The following is a 16,096-nucleotide window of genomic DNA, read 5'->3' on the forward strand; positions in this document are numbered from 1 at the left end:
TGCTGCTTGGCCTGCTGTGTTCATCCAGCTCTACACCTTGTTATCTCTCTTGATCACATGTTTTCTTTTTGGTTTTATTTAGTTGTGCTATTTATCTCTGGAACATTTTTCATTTGATGCATCATCTCCATCACTTTTCTAATTGCCTTTATTATGTATTTGCACAACGTCATATTTAAAGATTCCCCAATGTTACTCCAACAATTTGCTAACCAAACCATCAAAATTAGTTTGCATGATTTTATTTCTTAATACACTGAATTTTGCCTTTTTACTATCTAATACCCCTAATTTGCCAATGTTTTTACATGTCTAATTTTCCAGATCTAAATCATGCAACTGTTAGTTTCTTTTTAGACAAAGAAAAATCGTGATCTAGAATGTAGCTCGGGGTGATTCTAAATATTCTTCACTTTGAAGAATTACGTTAGTTTAATGCTAGTCTATTTTCTGACAGATCATCCAATTTTATTACCCTATGGTTCTTGTAACTCTTAATGAACTGTTTGAAGATCTCCCCATTGACTTTATCTCTACTGTTTTGTGGGTAGTAACATACACTTTGAACTGTATTATTCCCCTTCCGGCTTCTTAACTGTATCCATATGGATTTAATCATAATCTAATTGCCTACAACATTCTTCTATGTTAGCTTAGCGATAAATCTATTATTAATACCATCCTCCTCCATCATTTCTCTTCCCCATTTGCTGTGAAAATGTTAAAACTGGAAAATTAAAAGTTCCGTCCAAACTATTACAGAAACTGTACCACATCCCTCCAGTCTTTAACACTTGCAATGCATATTTAATAATTATTTCGCAATGACCTATTTCAAAATGAGAAGCATCATTATTCTGCAGTGCTCATTTGAACCTGAGACGCACAACATGAATTGCAACTTTGTCGATTATCTCAAAAAAAAATCGATGATTATTGCATAAAGCATCCAGATACATTATAAAACAGGTAATATTCAAGCTAACTGTTCGGCTTGATTCCTGGTGCCGCACTGTTAATTGCGACTGAAGACTGCTTACGAGTTGACAGTTCATACATTTTTCAAAGCTGGAAGATTCCTGACAAACAAGGCAGCTGGAGCATTGAGGTTATTTTTTTTCCTCCAGATAGCATTTCTCCATTAACCGCTCCTGCAACTTTGTCTAATCAATTAAAGTTGCATTGCGGGTTACAAGTGGCTGGAAGAAGAGAGTCGCGCAAATTCAGTGCCTGGCCTACAACCTTGTCAATTTTCAGTCAACGAGCAGATTGATCATTTGCAATCATTCGAACCGGGACTAAACGACAAAAGCGTGTTTACATAAAGGCATCGCTCCGGCAACTTAGTCAATGGCCCAAACCTGCTGGAACTCCTTTAAAAAAAAATCTGAAATACCGCAGGAACATCGATGCAGACCTACCTCATCTTCCAAAAGCGTAGGAAGCGGTTCAAATTCATAATACTCCCTATCGTCATCTTCATCATAGTAGAGAGCCATCGCCTCTTTGTAATTGGGATCTGACGGGTAAAGAATTGATGGAGAGCAGAATGAATAGAGTAGGCAAGGAAAACAAAACTGAGCCGAGATCTGCCTCCCTTATCGCTGACAACCTGTTTTTATTGAAAACAGGCAAAAACGCAAAAGTCTCAGTGCCCTTTCAGAGGGAATGTTCAGCACAGACACTTTTTCAAACAAAAAAAAACGATTAAAAAAGACATTAATTCATGTCATGTTCGTGCAGTTTTTTTTTCCACCCGCTGCGGAACTCGCTCTTCACACAGTCATGGGAAAGATTTTTCGGTCATTGATTTAATCCCCCCCTCCACCCACCCCAACTCCCTACTTCCTCTCTCTTTTTCCACGGTCCACCCCAGATTGTAGGAGTTGAAAGATTTATTTTCTCTCTCTCTCTCGGTCAGTTTGCTAAACGCTTGCTGCCATGGCAACATCTCCAAATAGCAGCACAAGCCGCATGATGGAACCTCCTCGGCTCCGTTTCCTGCCGGCTCCAGCAGCAGCTCTGTCCCCGCCAACACTGCGGAGCCCCCTTTCGCCTGCGCCTCTCTCTCCAGCCGCCCAGCTCCTCCCCTCTCCCTTCCCGCAGCCCTGCTTCCAAGCAGCAACCGAGCCCGCACAATCTCCACGATTGACGTTTGAAGAGCCGCCGGGGCCAACGCAGATAGTCTCGCGCTATTGGACCCGGGGAGGCATCGCCAGGTCGGATATTCCCACTCACCTTCTCAGCCGCCCAGGAAGAGTTCGCTGGGCTGGGAATTGGATCGCACCCCAGGCAGCAGCCACATCCCCCGCCCCCATAATTTCCATCACAGTACAGTCTGCCCAGTGCTAGTGTGTCTAACTGTGGCGCAGAAGGTTTCGATTCAAATCTCCTCTGGCCCAGAGGTGTGTCATTACATTCTCCATTCGTTTGAATAAAATAATGATAGTTTGGGTCTTCTGGTACAGAGGTCCCCCTGACCTGGCCCAGAGGTCTATCATAACATATCTCAGTAAGTCGATTTTTAAGAAAAAATTTTGAGTTGCACAGCTCAAGCGATGTCCCCAGATTTCAACCAGGTTAGCATCACTTTTAAAGGGGAGTCAGGGTAGAGAGCCATGGTTGTCAGACCTTACGGTGGAGGCTTGAATGCAAGAGGGAAAAGAGGGTTCAGGTGGGCAGTGAACACTCTCGGCAGATACTAAAAAGATGGTGGGAGTTAATGCAGGCAATCAACCCTTCAGAATCCAGTTGCAGGAAGCAGTTTAATAGTCTCAAAAAACACACACTCAGCTGGAATGAATGTGTCTTCAAAGGCTAAACCCTTACTGGTGAACTACTAACATCTAGCCATCCCATTCGCCACCCCATTCACCAACCTGTTTCCCTCATCTGTCAGAATTCTACATCAAGCATGATTCATACCACAGTCTACATCCTCACACACTGAGCCCTGCAGCGAGACTCACAGCTACATATCTCAGTTTGCAGATACTGCCAACTATGGCAGGCACATCAGCCAAACATCAGCCAGGTTGCACCACACCCTCGGACACACTTTCCTGTTCCTTACAAAATGAGGTAGCATGTAACCATTAGCTGAAAATATTTAACTGGTGGGAGGCAGGGATGGTCGCAGGTCATCAGTCAGTGGAAGAATGAGTGACAGAGTGGCCATGTTTGAGTCCATGGTCAGTGACAGGGTTTAAAGCATGGAATATGCCAGCATGTTTCTGTCTAATCCATCTCCCAATGGATTTCACCTTCATCTTCAACCTCTTCGATTTTCAAGCTGCAGATTGTGTCAACGTTCACGCCTTGCTATTCCCTCCCATCTCCCTCACAATCTTAGCCCTTGTGCTTTTCTCCTTTTAGAACTGCCACACGGTCAAGCATTGGCACAAGAGAGTTCAATTCTAGTTGAGCGTGAAATTGACAATGAAATACCATCATTCAATCTCACTGACAGCCAGCAGCTCAGAAACTGTGTTTTTAAAAAATTCGTTTGCTGGCTAGACCAGCATTTAGTGCCCACCCTAATTACCTAGAGGACAGACAAGAGTCAACCATATTGCTGTGGGTCTGGAGTCACATGTAGGCAAGACCAGGCAAGGATGGCAGATTTCCTTCCCTAAAGGACACTAGTGAACCTTTCCCGACAATTGACAATGGTTTCACGGTCATCATTAGATTCTTAACTTCAGATTATTTTTTAGAATTTAATTCCACCATGGAGGGATTTGAACCTGTGTCCCCAGAACATGAGCTGAGTTTCAGGGTTAATAGTCTAGCGATAATATCACTAGGCCATGCATCCCCTCGGTTATGCATTCTTTAGAGCATAACATAGAATGGGGATCTGCATACAGTGATGTACCATGCACAAGAGGTCAGCAGCCAGGACAGGAGATAGAATGGTTTCAGCTCCCTAACCAATGAAATGTCATATGGGTTCTGCTGCAGAGGATGTAGATAAAGACTTCCATGGCACAGGAGACATATGGGCATGCAGAAGGAAATGTTTTGTAAATTAGTAGGCCAACCAGAAAGCCTATTGTCATTGGCACACGACATAGGGAACTCTAGCACCAAGATGGCACAGAGACTTATGCTGGTCTTGGAACACAAACATTTCTTAAATGGAGGTGGTGTGCAATACCATGAGAATGCTTGCAAATCGTGATGCAGCATCTGATGGTCAATGTCTCAGTTTCTACCTCAGTACGAGCAGAAGCCACCTTATGGTTTGGATCTTGCAATGGAAACTCAACTGAGGTCATGCAGTCTCACTGTGCTGCCATCATAGCTGTGGATACAAGTGCACAAATCTCACATCAGTTCAGTTTAAAATTCCAACGGGTTACAAAAATTGCTGAGACATCATTGGGGAAGTGACAAAGCCTCTATTGAGCACAGCCTGGTAACCTTTCTAGGGTTGATCATATTCACATTTCTGCCATTGATAGGCACATCAGAACAGACAAAGGTGATTAATTTACTTTTATTTGGATTTGATTCGGTTTGATTTATTATTGTCACATGTACCTAGGTGCAGTGAAAAAAATCACAAACCAGCCGTCCAGCCAACTGAGCTAACCAACTCCCACATCACTAAACATAGGCCAGAGATAGTAAGAACTGCTGATGCTGGAGTTGGAGATAACACAGTGTGGAGCTGGAGGAGCACAGCAGGCCAGGCAGCATCAGAGGAGCAGGAAAGTTGACGTTTTGGATCGGGACCCTTCTTCAGAAATGGGGAAGAAGCGTCCCAACCAGAAACATCAACTTTCCTGCTCCTCTGATGCTGCCTGGCCCGCTGTGCTCCAATAAACATAAGCCTCCCTGTTTCACATTACTGCACAGGATGAGCCCTTCATCCAAGGAATGAAAAGAATAAACCTTCATTGAAATGCCTCTAAAGCAATTATATCTTCTTACAAATGGGAAGAGCAGAATTGTGCACATATTCCAGATGTGGTCTCAAAAATGTCTTGTATAGCTGCATCAAAACTTTCCTACATTGATATTCCATCCCCATACAATAAATAATACTGCACTTCCACTTTCTGTACCTGCAAACTGACTTTCTTTCTCCCTATCTCTCATTGAGTCTTGTAATCTCTGTACATTTAAATGGTATACTTCTTTTCTGTTGTTCTTGCCAAAATGGACAAGTTCACATTTACACAGCTGGCCCTTGTTACTCAGCAGATACCCACTGCACAAATCACTGATTTATTGTAGAGCAGAGGGAAGCCATGCAGCTCATTGTGTCTGTGTCTGGTCTCCAAATGAGCAGCTCACTTGGTGCCATTCAACAGCCTTCTCCCCTTATCCCCTTATCCCGACATATTGTTCCTTTCAAAATAATTGTCGCATTTAACATTTAATGCCTCAATTGAAAATATCTCCACCACACTCTTGGCACTACATTCCAGATCCAAACCAATCAATTTGTGAAAAATTGTTTCCTCTTCATTTTTACTCCTTTTGCTTATTAGTTTAGAATGTTTTCTATGAATGTTTTCATCAATGGAACATTTCTTCATGATTTTGAATGCTCCCATTAAATGTATTTCTATTTGTTGCTTTCTTCTTTTATGTATGGAGGGAATTTAGATTGGCACAGAATAGACACATCATAACTGCTGTGAGGATACTGTTAATCTGTACCATATGTTGTGTTTAGTCACACATCAACTGGGCAATCACTGAGCTGTATCCTTTTTGGCTGTGGTATATCTCCACAACTAGGGTAGCGCCTGTAAAGTCCAGCACCTTAGGGATATCCACTGTTATGGGAAAAAAATGTGCACATTCTATTTGCATCTCTTTTGTCAAAGAAAAAAAACATAGTAATTCCCTGAGAAAGTAGGAACTGCAGATGCTGGAGAATCCGAGACAACAAGGTGTAGAGCTGGATGAACACAGCAAGCCAAGCAGCATCAGAGGAGCAGAGAGGCTGACGTTTCGGGCCTAGACCCTTTTCTGATGAAGGGTCTAGGCCCGAAACGTCAGCCTGTCTTCTCCTATGATGCTGCTTGGCCTGCTGTGCTCACCTCACAGTAATTCCCTGTCTTGGCCTGTAGATCATCAGTCATTTCCCAGTTTGCACCAGATGGTGGTGAATGGAAAGGCAAAGATGTCGCCTACTCAAGCCTGGAAGACATTCATAGCCACTGTTACTGGCAGTACCATCCTAGCGCTGCCCTGAAGCTGCAGTTTACCTGCAAAAGGTGGTGGTAGAGTTTCTTTCATAAAATGGAGATGATATATATACTGTTCCTAATTCACATCCCAGGAAGTGAAATGGTCTTTGATGACCCAAGATGATGCTATGCTGCTATTTTTAAGCATGCACTTTTGAATATCTGTTCAGGTACATGAAGGATCTCCCATAAGCTTCCCCTCCACACCCTGCATCTACCTGCCTCCTGCCAGCTCTATTTATTTTTAATAAACCACTACCAAGAGCACGCCCCTGTCTGCATCATTGATACTGAGGTAGAGATGATTGAGAATGTCAAGTTCTTTGGAGTGACGATCGCCAACAATCTGGCCTGGACACTCACGTTGATGCAACAGTTAAGAAAGCACAACAACACTCCTACCTCCTCAGGAGGCTGAGGAAATTCAGCATGTCCCCAAGGACTGTTACCAGATTTATAGATGCACCATAGAAAGCTTTCTATCTAGATACATCATGGCTTGGTATGGCAACTACTCTGCCCAGGACCGTAAGAAACTATAGGGAGTTGTGAACACAGTCCAGTCCATCATGCAAGCTGACCTTCCATCCACTGACTCCATCTACACTTCTCGCTGCCTCAGAGGCAGACGGATAATCAAAGACATTTCCCACCCTGGTCATAATCTCTTCCAACCTCTTCCGTCGGGCAGAAGGCACAAAAGCTTAAACACACATATCAACAGATTCAAGAACAATTTCTTCCGTGCTATTAAACTCCTGAATGGACCTCTCAAAGTTCAAATTTAATGTTGATCTTGCTCTTTGTGCAACTTCTCTGCAGCCATAACATTGTATTCCTCACTCTGTTCTGTTACCCTTTTGCATTTTGTATGGTTATGATTTGTCTTTACTGCATGCAAAACAACACTTTTCACTGTAGGTACATGTGATAATAATAAATCAAATTAAATCAAATCAATTAAAGGAACAATTAACAGACACTTTCCACCAGGGGCAGTGCAACATTAACAGATAAAGGGGAGGGTAGGAAGAATGGGAGGGGCTGCTAGCTCTATTTATAATAAATGTCAAATAAGTTCACATTGGTTACAGATTGATTTTGAATGGTATCCAGAGTGTTTATAGCCTCCTGCTGAGTTTTTCTCTTCCCTTCATCTTTGAGCAGCTTGTCCTCCTTCATGCTGCCTCTGTTGAATGTCCCCGGCATACTACATGCCAAGCAGGATGTTAACTGGAGTAAACTAAAGGTAACTTTGTCATAGTACCAGAGGACCACTCTCTTATTAGAAAGAGAGAGAGAGACAACTGGTGGTGGTTTAACCTGAGGGTAACCAGAACTCAGGTGAGGGGAGTAGTACCATCTTGGTAACCTCAGCCAGTGCAGGAATTAAACTCATGCTTCATTCTGCATTGAAAACCAGCCGTCCAGCTAACTGACCGTGGTAACTAGAGTACCCCACAATGCAAACAATAGCCTGAGCAAAACTGAAAGTCAAAACCAAAGTCTTCTTCATACATAGTAACACTACCTCTTGACTTCACTAACTTTAACCTGCAGTAAAAATAACCTTAAAGTCCTCTGCACTCCAGACACCATTAAAAATTAATCAGTAACCAACCTGGAATTATTTGACATTTATTTTATTTAGAGCTAGCAACCCCTCCCTCTCTTCCTACCCTTCCCTATATCTGTCAATGTTGCACTGCCCCCGTGGATAGTGCTTGTTCGTTGTTCTTTCAATTGGAAACACAGGTGACTTGGTGCACAGTTTAGTAAAAATAAATAAAGCTGGCAGGAGGAGGGTGGATGCAGGGAGAGGAGGGGAGGTTTATGGGAGGTTCTTCATGTTGCTAGCAAGATGTTCTAATGTGCATGTTTAAAAGTAGCAGCATGGCATCAACTTAGTGTTAGATGCTGGCTGATATCACAGTCTGCCCACATTTGCAATGTATGCTCCTGACACCTGCACTAACAACATCAACAAAATAGCAACTGCTGCATGAGGCATTGGATATTTCCGCAACTATCACAGATGCCATTTTGGTTCCAAAACAGTATCCATCATTCTGAAGCTAAGAATTATGGTTCTTATGGAGGAATTATGGTGCAGAACTTTGCATTTTATAGCTCCCCACAGCAGAACATCAACTGGCCCTTGAGCCACTCTAGGCTTGCATTAACAGTATTGGTTCATGGTCCTTGCAAGGTGCTTTTGACTTCATTCTAAACTTGTTTGAGTTGATTATTGTTTGAGGCGCATTCCTATCCCGGCCCCGAAAAAAAAAAATGTTGGAAAAACAAACCGAAGTCATTTTCAGAGCAGCCTCCTTTAAGGACTGCTCATTATGTTCAATCCAATCCAAATGTGTGCAGCATATTTCCTACATGTTCACTCAGGTATACCTGAAGATTAAATAGACTCCTCCCTACATTTACAGGTGAGCATGCCAAGTGCAGAACTAGAGTGTCCTAAAACTGAAGTTGTGAATAAAAGAACAAATGGGTGGAGAAAGCTCCATGAATATACACAACCTCATTGCTGGTATAGCCAGCATGTGTGTGCAATGACCAAGCAGGAAGATAGGCAGTCATTTCAGAATGGTCAGGTTTATAATCTAGCTTGGCATCCTCTTAAATTGCCCAGAATCACAGACACCAGTCTTCCGCCAATTCAAGTTACTTCATGTGTTATCAAGAGCTTGCTGAGCACATAATATTCTGTAAAAAGCCCTGACAACTTCCTGGTCATAGTACTGAAGACTACTTTCAAAATCAACCATACCTCTGGCAAGGTTGTTCCAGTGCAGCTATGGCATTGTATCTACTTGCCAAAATAGAAAATTGACCAGAGATGTGTGACCACAAAAATCTGGGAAAATCCAACAGGACCAATTACTGTCTCATCAGTCTACTCTCAATCATCATTGGAGTGGCAAATGTTGATATGAACAATTCTATCATGTAGTACTGACCAATAATTTGTTCACTTACTCTCAGTTTGACTTACAGCAGCTCTAGACCTGTTATAGCTTTTGTCCAACCATAGAAAATAGAGCAAGAGACCTTTGTTGTGCAGTGGTAGCGTCCCTATCTCAGGGTCAGGAGAACTGGGTTCCAGTCCCACTTGCTCCAGAGTTTTTTTTAATAACATCTCTGAACAGGTTGATCAGAAAATATCCAGAAAATACATCCAAATACCAGAATTGAAATGAGAATGCATTTAGATAGCATTTGACATCTGAAACCTAAGTAAAATTGAAATCAATGTGAATCAGTGGAAAATGTACACTGGAGCTGTATCTACCCTAAACATATAGTTTTAATTCTTGAAGGTCAATAATCTCAATTCCAGGATATTATTTCAGGAGTATCCTGGGCCAAACCATCTCAACATCATAAGCTCAGAGTGGGGTTAGGTACTGATATTCATACAGTGTTTAGGTTAATTTGACCGTCTGTAGGTTTTGAAGCAATTAGTGCCCCAATACAGCAAGACCTGGGCAACATCTTTGCTTTGGCCAATAAAGTAAGATTGGTGCCAAACAAGTACCAGGCAATGATCATCTCCAACAAGACATATGTGTCATTTAACTGAGTGTGGCATCAAGAAGCCCTAGCAAAATTTGAGTCAAAGGAAATCGGGGAAAAACCCTCCAATGATTGCAGTCATACCAGGAAGAAAGGAAGTTGGTTGTGGTTGTTGGAGGTCAGTCATCTTAGCTCCAGGACATCTCTGCAGGTATTCTTTAGGTAATGTTGTTGGTCCAACCATCTTCAGATGCTCAATCAATGACATTTGGTCAATCATGAAGTCAGAAGTGAGGATGTTCCCTCATGATTGCACCATTTTCAAGTGCCCAGATACGAAAGTCATCTAAGTCCAAACACAGTAAGATTTGGACAACATCCAGGCTTAAACTGACAAGTGACAGATAACATTCATGCCATATAACTGCTAGGCAATGCCCATCTCTAACAAAAAAAGAATCTAACCATTGCCCCTTGACATTCAATAGCATTTCCATCACTCAATCCCCTACTATCAACATTCTATGTGTTACCATTGACCAGAAACTGAATTGAACTTGTTATATAAATGCTGCGGTTATAACAGCAGGTCAGGGGGTAGGAATACTATGGTGAGTAACTCACCGCCTGACTCCAACAGCCTGTTCACCATCTATAAGACATAAGTCAGGAGTGTTGTGGAACATTACCCATTTGCAGCACTCAAGAAGCTCCAGGACAAAGGAGCCCACTTGATTGGCATCACGTGCATTTACATTTGCTCCCTCTAACACTGGTGCACAGTAACATGATGCACTGCAGAAATTCACAGAGGCTCCTTAGACAGCACCTTCCAAACCCATGACCACTATGGACAAGGGCAATAGGTAAGAGTACCACTGTCTGCAAGTTCACCACCAAGCCACCCACCATTCTGACTTGGAAACATATCACCGTTCCTTCAGTTTTACTGTGTTTAAATCCTGGAATTCCCCTTTCAAGACATTGTGGGTCTATCAATACCAAATAGGCCTCAGCAGTTCAAAAGGCACCTCACCATCATCTTCTTAAGAACCAAGGATGGTCAATAAATACTGGTCCATCCTGTGACAATCACATCCTATGAATGGTGATTTTTAAAAAACCCTTGACATTCACTAGCATTACCATTGTTGACTCCTACCATTAACATAATAGGGGTTATCATTGATCTGAAACTCAACTGGATCAGCTATATAAATACTTTGGCTATAACAGCAGGTCAGAAACCGGGTATTCCATAACAGGTGACTCACTCCAATCTTCCAGAGCATTCCCACCATTTGCAAAGCCAAGCCAGGAGTGCATTGCAAGCAGTTTCATCAGCATTAAACGCTCTTGGCATCATCAGGGCAAATCTTTTGTTCATACTCAATCACAAACTTCAATACTTATTGCATCCATTATGGTACAACATGTGAGCAGTGTGTACAATCTATAAGATGCAGTGCAGCAACGTACTCAGGATTCCTCATCAGCACCTCTCAAACATGTGACCGCTAGCGTACAGGAGGATAAGGGCTACACCATGGCTTCCAACTTGCCTTCTAGGTCACACACTTTTAAATATATTCTCTGTTTCTTCATCATCACTGGGTCAAAATCCTGAAACTCTCTCCCTAACAACCCTGTGATATCACCTTAATGACACTGACTGTAACTATTCAAGAAGGTGAACACCAGGTGAAGGTCAGCACCTTCCGAATGAGCAACAATCGCTGGCCATGGTGACTCATACATCTCATGAATGCTAGCCTATCTTTATGCTGAAATCAGTATGCATTATACCAACAAAACAAGTGGAAAACATCTGAGACAACAAGGTGTAGAGCTGGATGAACACAGCAGGCCAAGCAGCATCACATCTGAGATTGATAAGGGACAGGGAGCAGCAATACAGAAGATAAGTCAATAAAGTCCCAGAATCATGTAGAAGGATACAACACAAGTAGTGAGAAGAAACTGCTTATCCACCAGGACCTCTGCTGATGAAGTATGAACTTTCCACACTGGCTGTTAAATCGTAGGGTTTATGAACTCAGGATCTCTGTCATTAAAAGCTGAAATCTTCCAGCACATCAAAGGCATTTGAAGGTACAGTATTCTCTGATTAGTAGGAAGACAGATGGAGTCCAATGCCATCTATCTCTTAGGCATGGTGTAATCAATGGTGCCTGGGATTTTCCAGGGGTGATGGTTTGTACTTCAGTGGACTGTAGTTCCTGGTGGCATTTTACAGCTGCCAGCCAATTAATAGCTCACTGCTGAGGCTGATGTCCTCTTAAGGACAGTGGTTTGCTCCCAACAGCTGCTGGCATAAATCATAGGGTTAGCAGCTTAGCAGCAGCCAAGGTGGGGGTGCATTGCTGCTGAAGGAACCCTGGGCACAACATCAGCTGAGGGAAGAAAAGATACTAACTAACTTAAGGGCCAGGTTCTAGAAGGAAATGTGTAGTGAAGCAGTGTAGTAAATGATCTCAGTATGAATGATCTCCCAGGGAACAGTGACAATAACATGATACAATTTAGCATTCAGTTTGAGAGTGAGAAACTTATGTCAGGTACGTCTGTGCTAACCTTAAATCAGGGCAAATATATAGGAGAGCAGAGTTGGCTGGAGGGGACTTGGAAAAAGCTCAGCAGAAAAGATGGTTGAAGAACAATGTTGGATATTTCAGAAAATATTTAATGGTTCACAGCAGAAATTTACCCTAGTGAGGAAGAATGACTCTAGGAAGGGGATAAACCAACCATGATTAACCTTCTACGACAAGTTCCAAATTATAAAAAATGTACAGTATGCAAAGATTGGGAAACAGTGGTAAACCAGAAGATTGGAAAAATGTTAACAAAAGATGACTAAAAGATAATAAGACAAAATAAATAATGAGGGTAAACTAGCATGTAATAAAAAAAGAGGAAGAGAGAGGACAAAGTGAGCATAGACCCTTTAGAGAATGAGGCTGCTGAAATAATAATGGGGAGCCAGGAAATAGCAGAGGAGCAGAACAATTAATTTGCACCAGTCTTCATGGTAGAGAACAGTAACATCATTGAAAAAATACTAAACAATCAAGGGTCTAAATGGTTTGCAAGGGTGTTATGAGGAGGAAGTAAACATAATAACTACCACTAGTGAAAATATATTACAGAAATGAATGGACCTAAAGGCTCATAAGTTCCTTTTGCATCTTAGGATTTTGAGGAATTAGCTACAAGGATAATAGACACATAGGTAGTAATCTTCTAAGAATCATTAGATCTGTAAAAATCTCAGAGGATCGGAAAACTGCCAACGGAACATCCTCATTCAAAAAGGAAGGGAGACAAAAACCAGGTAACTATAGGTCAGTTATCTTAAAACAAGTCATTTGGAAAATGTTAGAGTCAATTATAAAGAATATAATAGCAGATCATTTAAAATACATAATATAACCAAGCAGCTCAGCCTGACTTCATGAAAGGGCTATCATGTCTGACAAATTACTTAAAATTCTTTGAGGAATTAACAATCTGAACAGATAAAGGGGAACCAATAGATATGATGCATTTGGATTGCCAAAAGATTCTTGATAAGACACTGTACATCAGGATACTTAATAAGATAAGAAACCATGGTGTTGACAGTGATATATTACATTAAAGAGGATTGGATAACTAATAGAAGATTAGGAGAAGAGGGGAATTGTAAGGACAGCAATTTCTAATTAGGAGAGTGCCACAAGGATCAGTGCTGAGGCCACAGTTATTTAAAACATATATTAATAACTTGCATAAGGAAAGTGAGTATACTGTCGCCAAGGTTATGGATGATACAAAAATAAGCAGGAAGGCAAGTGATAGGGTAGCACCAAAAGTCTACATAATTAATTGACAGATTAAGTGAGCAGGCAAAAACTTGGTAGATGGAATATAATGTGGGAAAATATGAGGTTATGCATTTTGGCAAGAAGAAGAACTGAATATGATTTAAATTGGAAAAGATTGTAGAAAGCTGTAGCACAGAGGGATTTGGGAGTACTTGTGCATGACTCAAAAAGAAAACCATGCAAAATAGATGATGGCTTTTATTTCAAAGGAAACGGAATATAAAAACAAGAAAGTCTTGCTAAAACTGTACAAGAGATTGGCTAGACCACGACTGGAATAATATGAACAGTTTTTATCTAAGTAAAGCTATACTGGTATTAGAGGCAGTCTAGAGAAAGATCACTAAGTTGATTCTGGGTATAAAGGGATTTTCTTATGAGGAAAGATTGAGCTTGTACTTATTGGAATTTAAAAGAATGCAAGGACACTTCATTGAAACATACAAGATTCTCCATGGGTTTGACTGTGTAAATATGACGATGTTGTTTTCCCATGTGGGACTAAGTCCAGAGGACATGAGGTCAGAACAAAGACTTGCCGATTGAAGACAGAGATGAGGAGGAATTTCTTCACTCAGAGGGTCATATGTGTGACAAATTCTTAGTGTGAAAGCTGTAGAAGCTGGGTCGTCAAGCACATTCAAGGCTGCAATACGCAGAATTTTAATCAGTAGGGTAATGGAGGGTTATGATGAAAAGGCAGGAAATTGGAACTGAGAATTATCAGATCAGCCATGATCTCATTAAATGGTGGAGCAAACTTGATGTGCTGAATGGCGTACGTCTCTCCTATGTTTTATGGTCTTACATGGGTCTTTATGTTCATCAAGATAAATCAAGATAAATGAAAAGTAAGTCAGCAAAGTGCCTTCTTTTCGAGGGGGAGCAAAATATAAACACCAACATTGGCAAAAAGGAAAACTCATCAAGTTAGATAAAAATATTCTCTTTTGCATCCAGTCATTCTGGTGCCCAACACTCTAATTCAACAAGATGCCCAGAAAAATTGCAATGCTCACCACTTACAAATCTTATCATGTCATTCTCAATATTTTAGAATAACCATTTTCTGCTCACTTACATTTGTTTCCTTTGATGTCTTCTGAAACCTCTGCTTTATTTGTTACCATTTTTACACCAAGGCAATCATTGGAGTGAATGAGCTAGACAACAATTTTCAAATCAACTTCCTCTTCACGGAGGGGATGTTTTACTTGTATTCATTATAGAATTTCATCATAGAATCCCTACAGTGTAGAAGCAGGCACTTTGGCCCAACAAGTCCACACCAACCCTCAGAGCATCCCACCCAGATCCATCCCCTATAACCCAACTAATCTACACTTCCCTGAACACTACAGGCAATGTAGCATGGCCAATCCACCTACCCTGAACATCTTTGGACTGTGGAAGGAAACCAGAGCACCTGGAGGAAACCCACGCAGACACAGGGAGAATGTGCAAACTCCACACAGTCACCCGAGGGTGGAATCAAACCCAGGTTCCTGGCGCTGTGAAGCAGCAGTGCTAACCACTGAGCTACCATGCCACCCTTGTTATTGCTAGACTATCAGTCCAGAGACTAGGGTAATGTTCTGCCTTGGTGGATTGTGGAAATTGAATTCCAACCCTCAACCAAAAAATCTGGAATTAAAGTGTCTCATGATAACCATGAAATTGTTGCTGATTGACAAGAAAAAACAAAACCCATCTTGTTAACTATGTGCTTTAGGGAAGGAAATCTGTCATCCTTACCTGGTCTGACCTACATGTGACTCCAGACCCACAGCCATTAGGTTGACTCTTAACTGCCCTCTGGAGAATTTAGGGATGAGCAATAAATGCGATACTCACATCCGGTGAATGTCTTAAAAAAAATGTTACTGGTCAATAATGCTGTGAATACATGGTACAGATGCAGAGAAAAGACAGTCTTGCATTTTCTTGCACCTTTCCTGACCGCGGGACATTCCAAAGCACTTTTTTTTTGCCAATTATGTACATGTGACCTACTGCTGCTGTTGTAAATCACGAAATGTGGCAACCAACCTTAGACAACCAACAATGTGGTAATGACCAGATAAACTGCTTTTTTCCACTGATTTTAATTCAGTGATACATATTATACCAGAGATCAGGTATAACTTCCCAGTGCTTCTCTAAATTTATGCTTTTGACACTTTTACATCCGTTTTGGAGTCCAAACAGAAGTCAGTTTAAAATTCCATCCCACACTTTAATGAGATGTTGTTGCATTTTTACGGCTTTGACTTATGTACTGAGAATGGAAAACATCGAGGGAGCCAACCAAGCCAGCTGAATAAAGCTTTGAGTATGTGTTAGAAAGTGTCTTACTGGTCTTATGACTGTTGGAAGTGTTTTTATGTCGGAAAAATATACGCTGTAATATGAATCTAAAACCAACGGAGACCAAATTGCCCTAAAACCCGTATTTTGCACATTCGCACA

General features: G+C 41.5%; 1 protein-coding gene across 1 annotated transcript in view; it reads right to left on the reverse strand.

Moving 5' to 3' along the window:
* The window catches only part of LOC109932442 (kinase non-catalytic C-lobe domain-containing protein 1), a 176,718-nt gene extending 175,000 nt beyond the window's left edge, over nucleotides 1-1,718 (reverse strand). Inside the window, exon 1 of the mRNA XM_048609238.1 lies at nucleotides 1,422-1,718. Within this exon, the coding sequence (XP_048465195.1) occupies nucleotides 1,422-1,499 (78 nt within the window). The 5' untranslated portion in view covers nucleotides 1,500-1,718. The remainder of the gene's footprint in view (nucleotides 1-1,421) is intronic.
* Between the last annotated feature and the right edge of the window lie 14,378 nt (nucleotides 1,719-16,096).

Source organism: Rhincodon typus, chromosome 20 (genome assembly GCF_021869965.1).
Source record: "Rhincodon typus isolate 14 chromosome 20, sRhiTyp1.1, whole genome shotgun sequence".
NCBI classification, from domain to species: Eukaryota; Metazoa; Chordata; class Chondrichthyes; order Orectolobiformes; family Rhincodontidae; genus Rhincodon; species Rhincodon typus.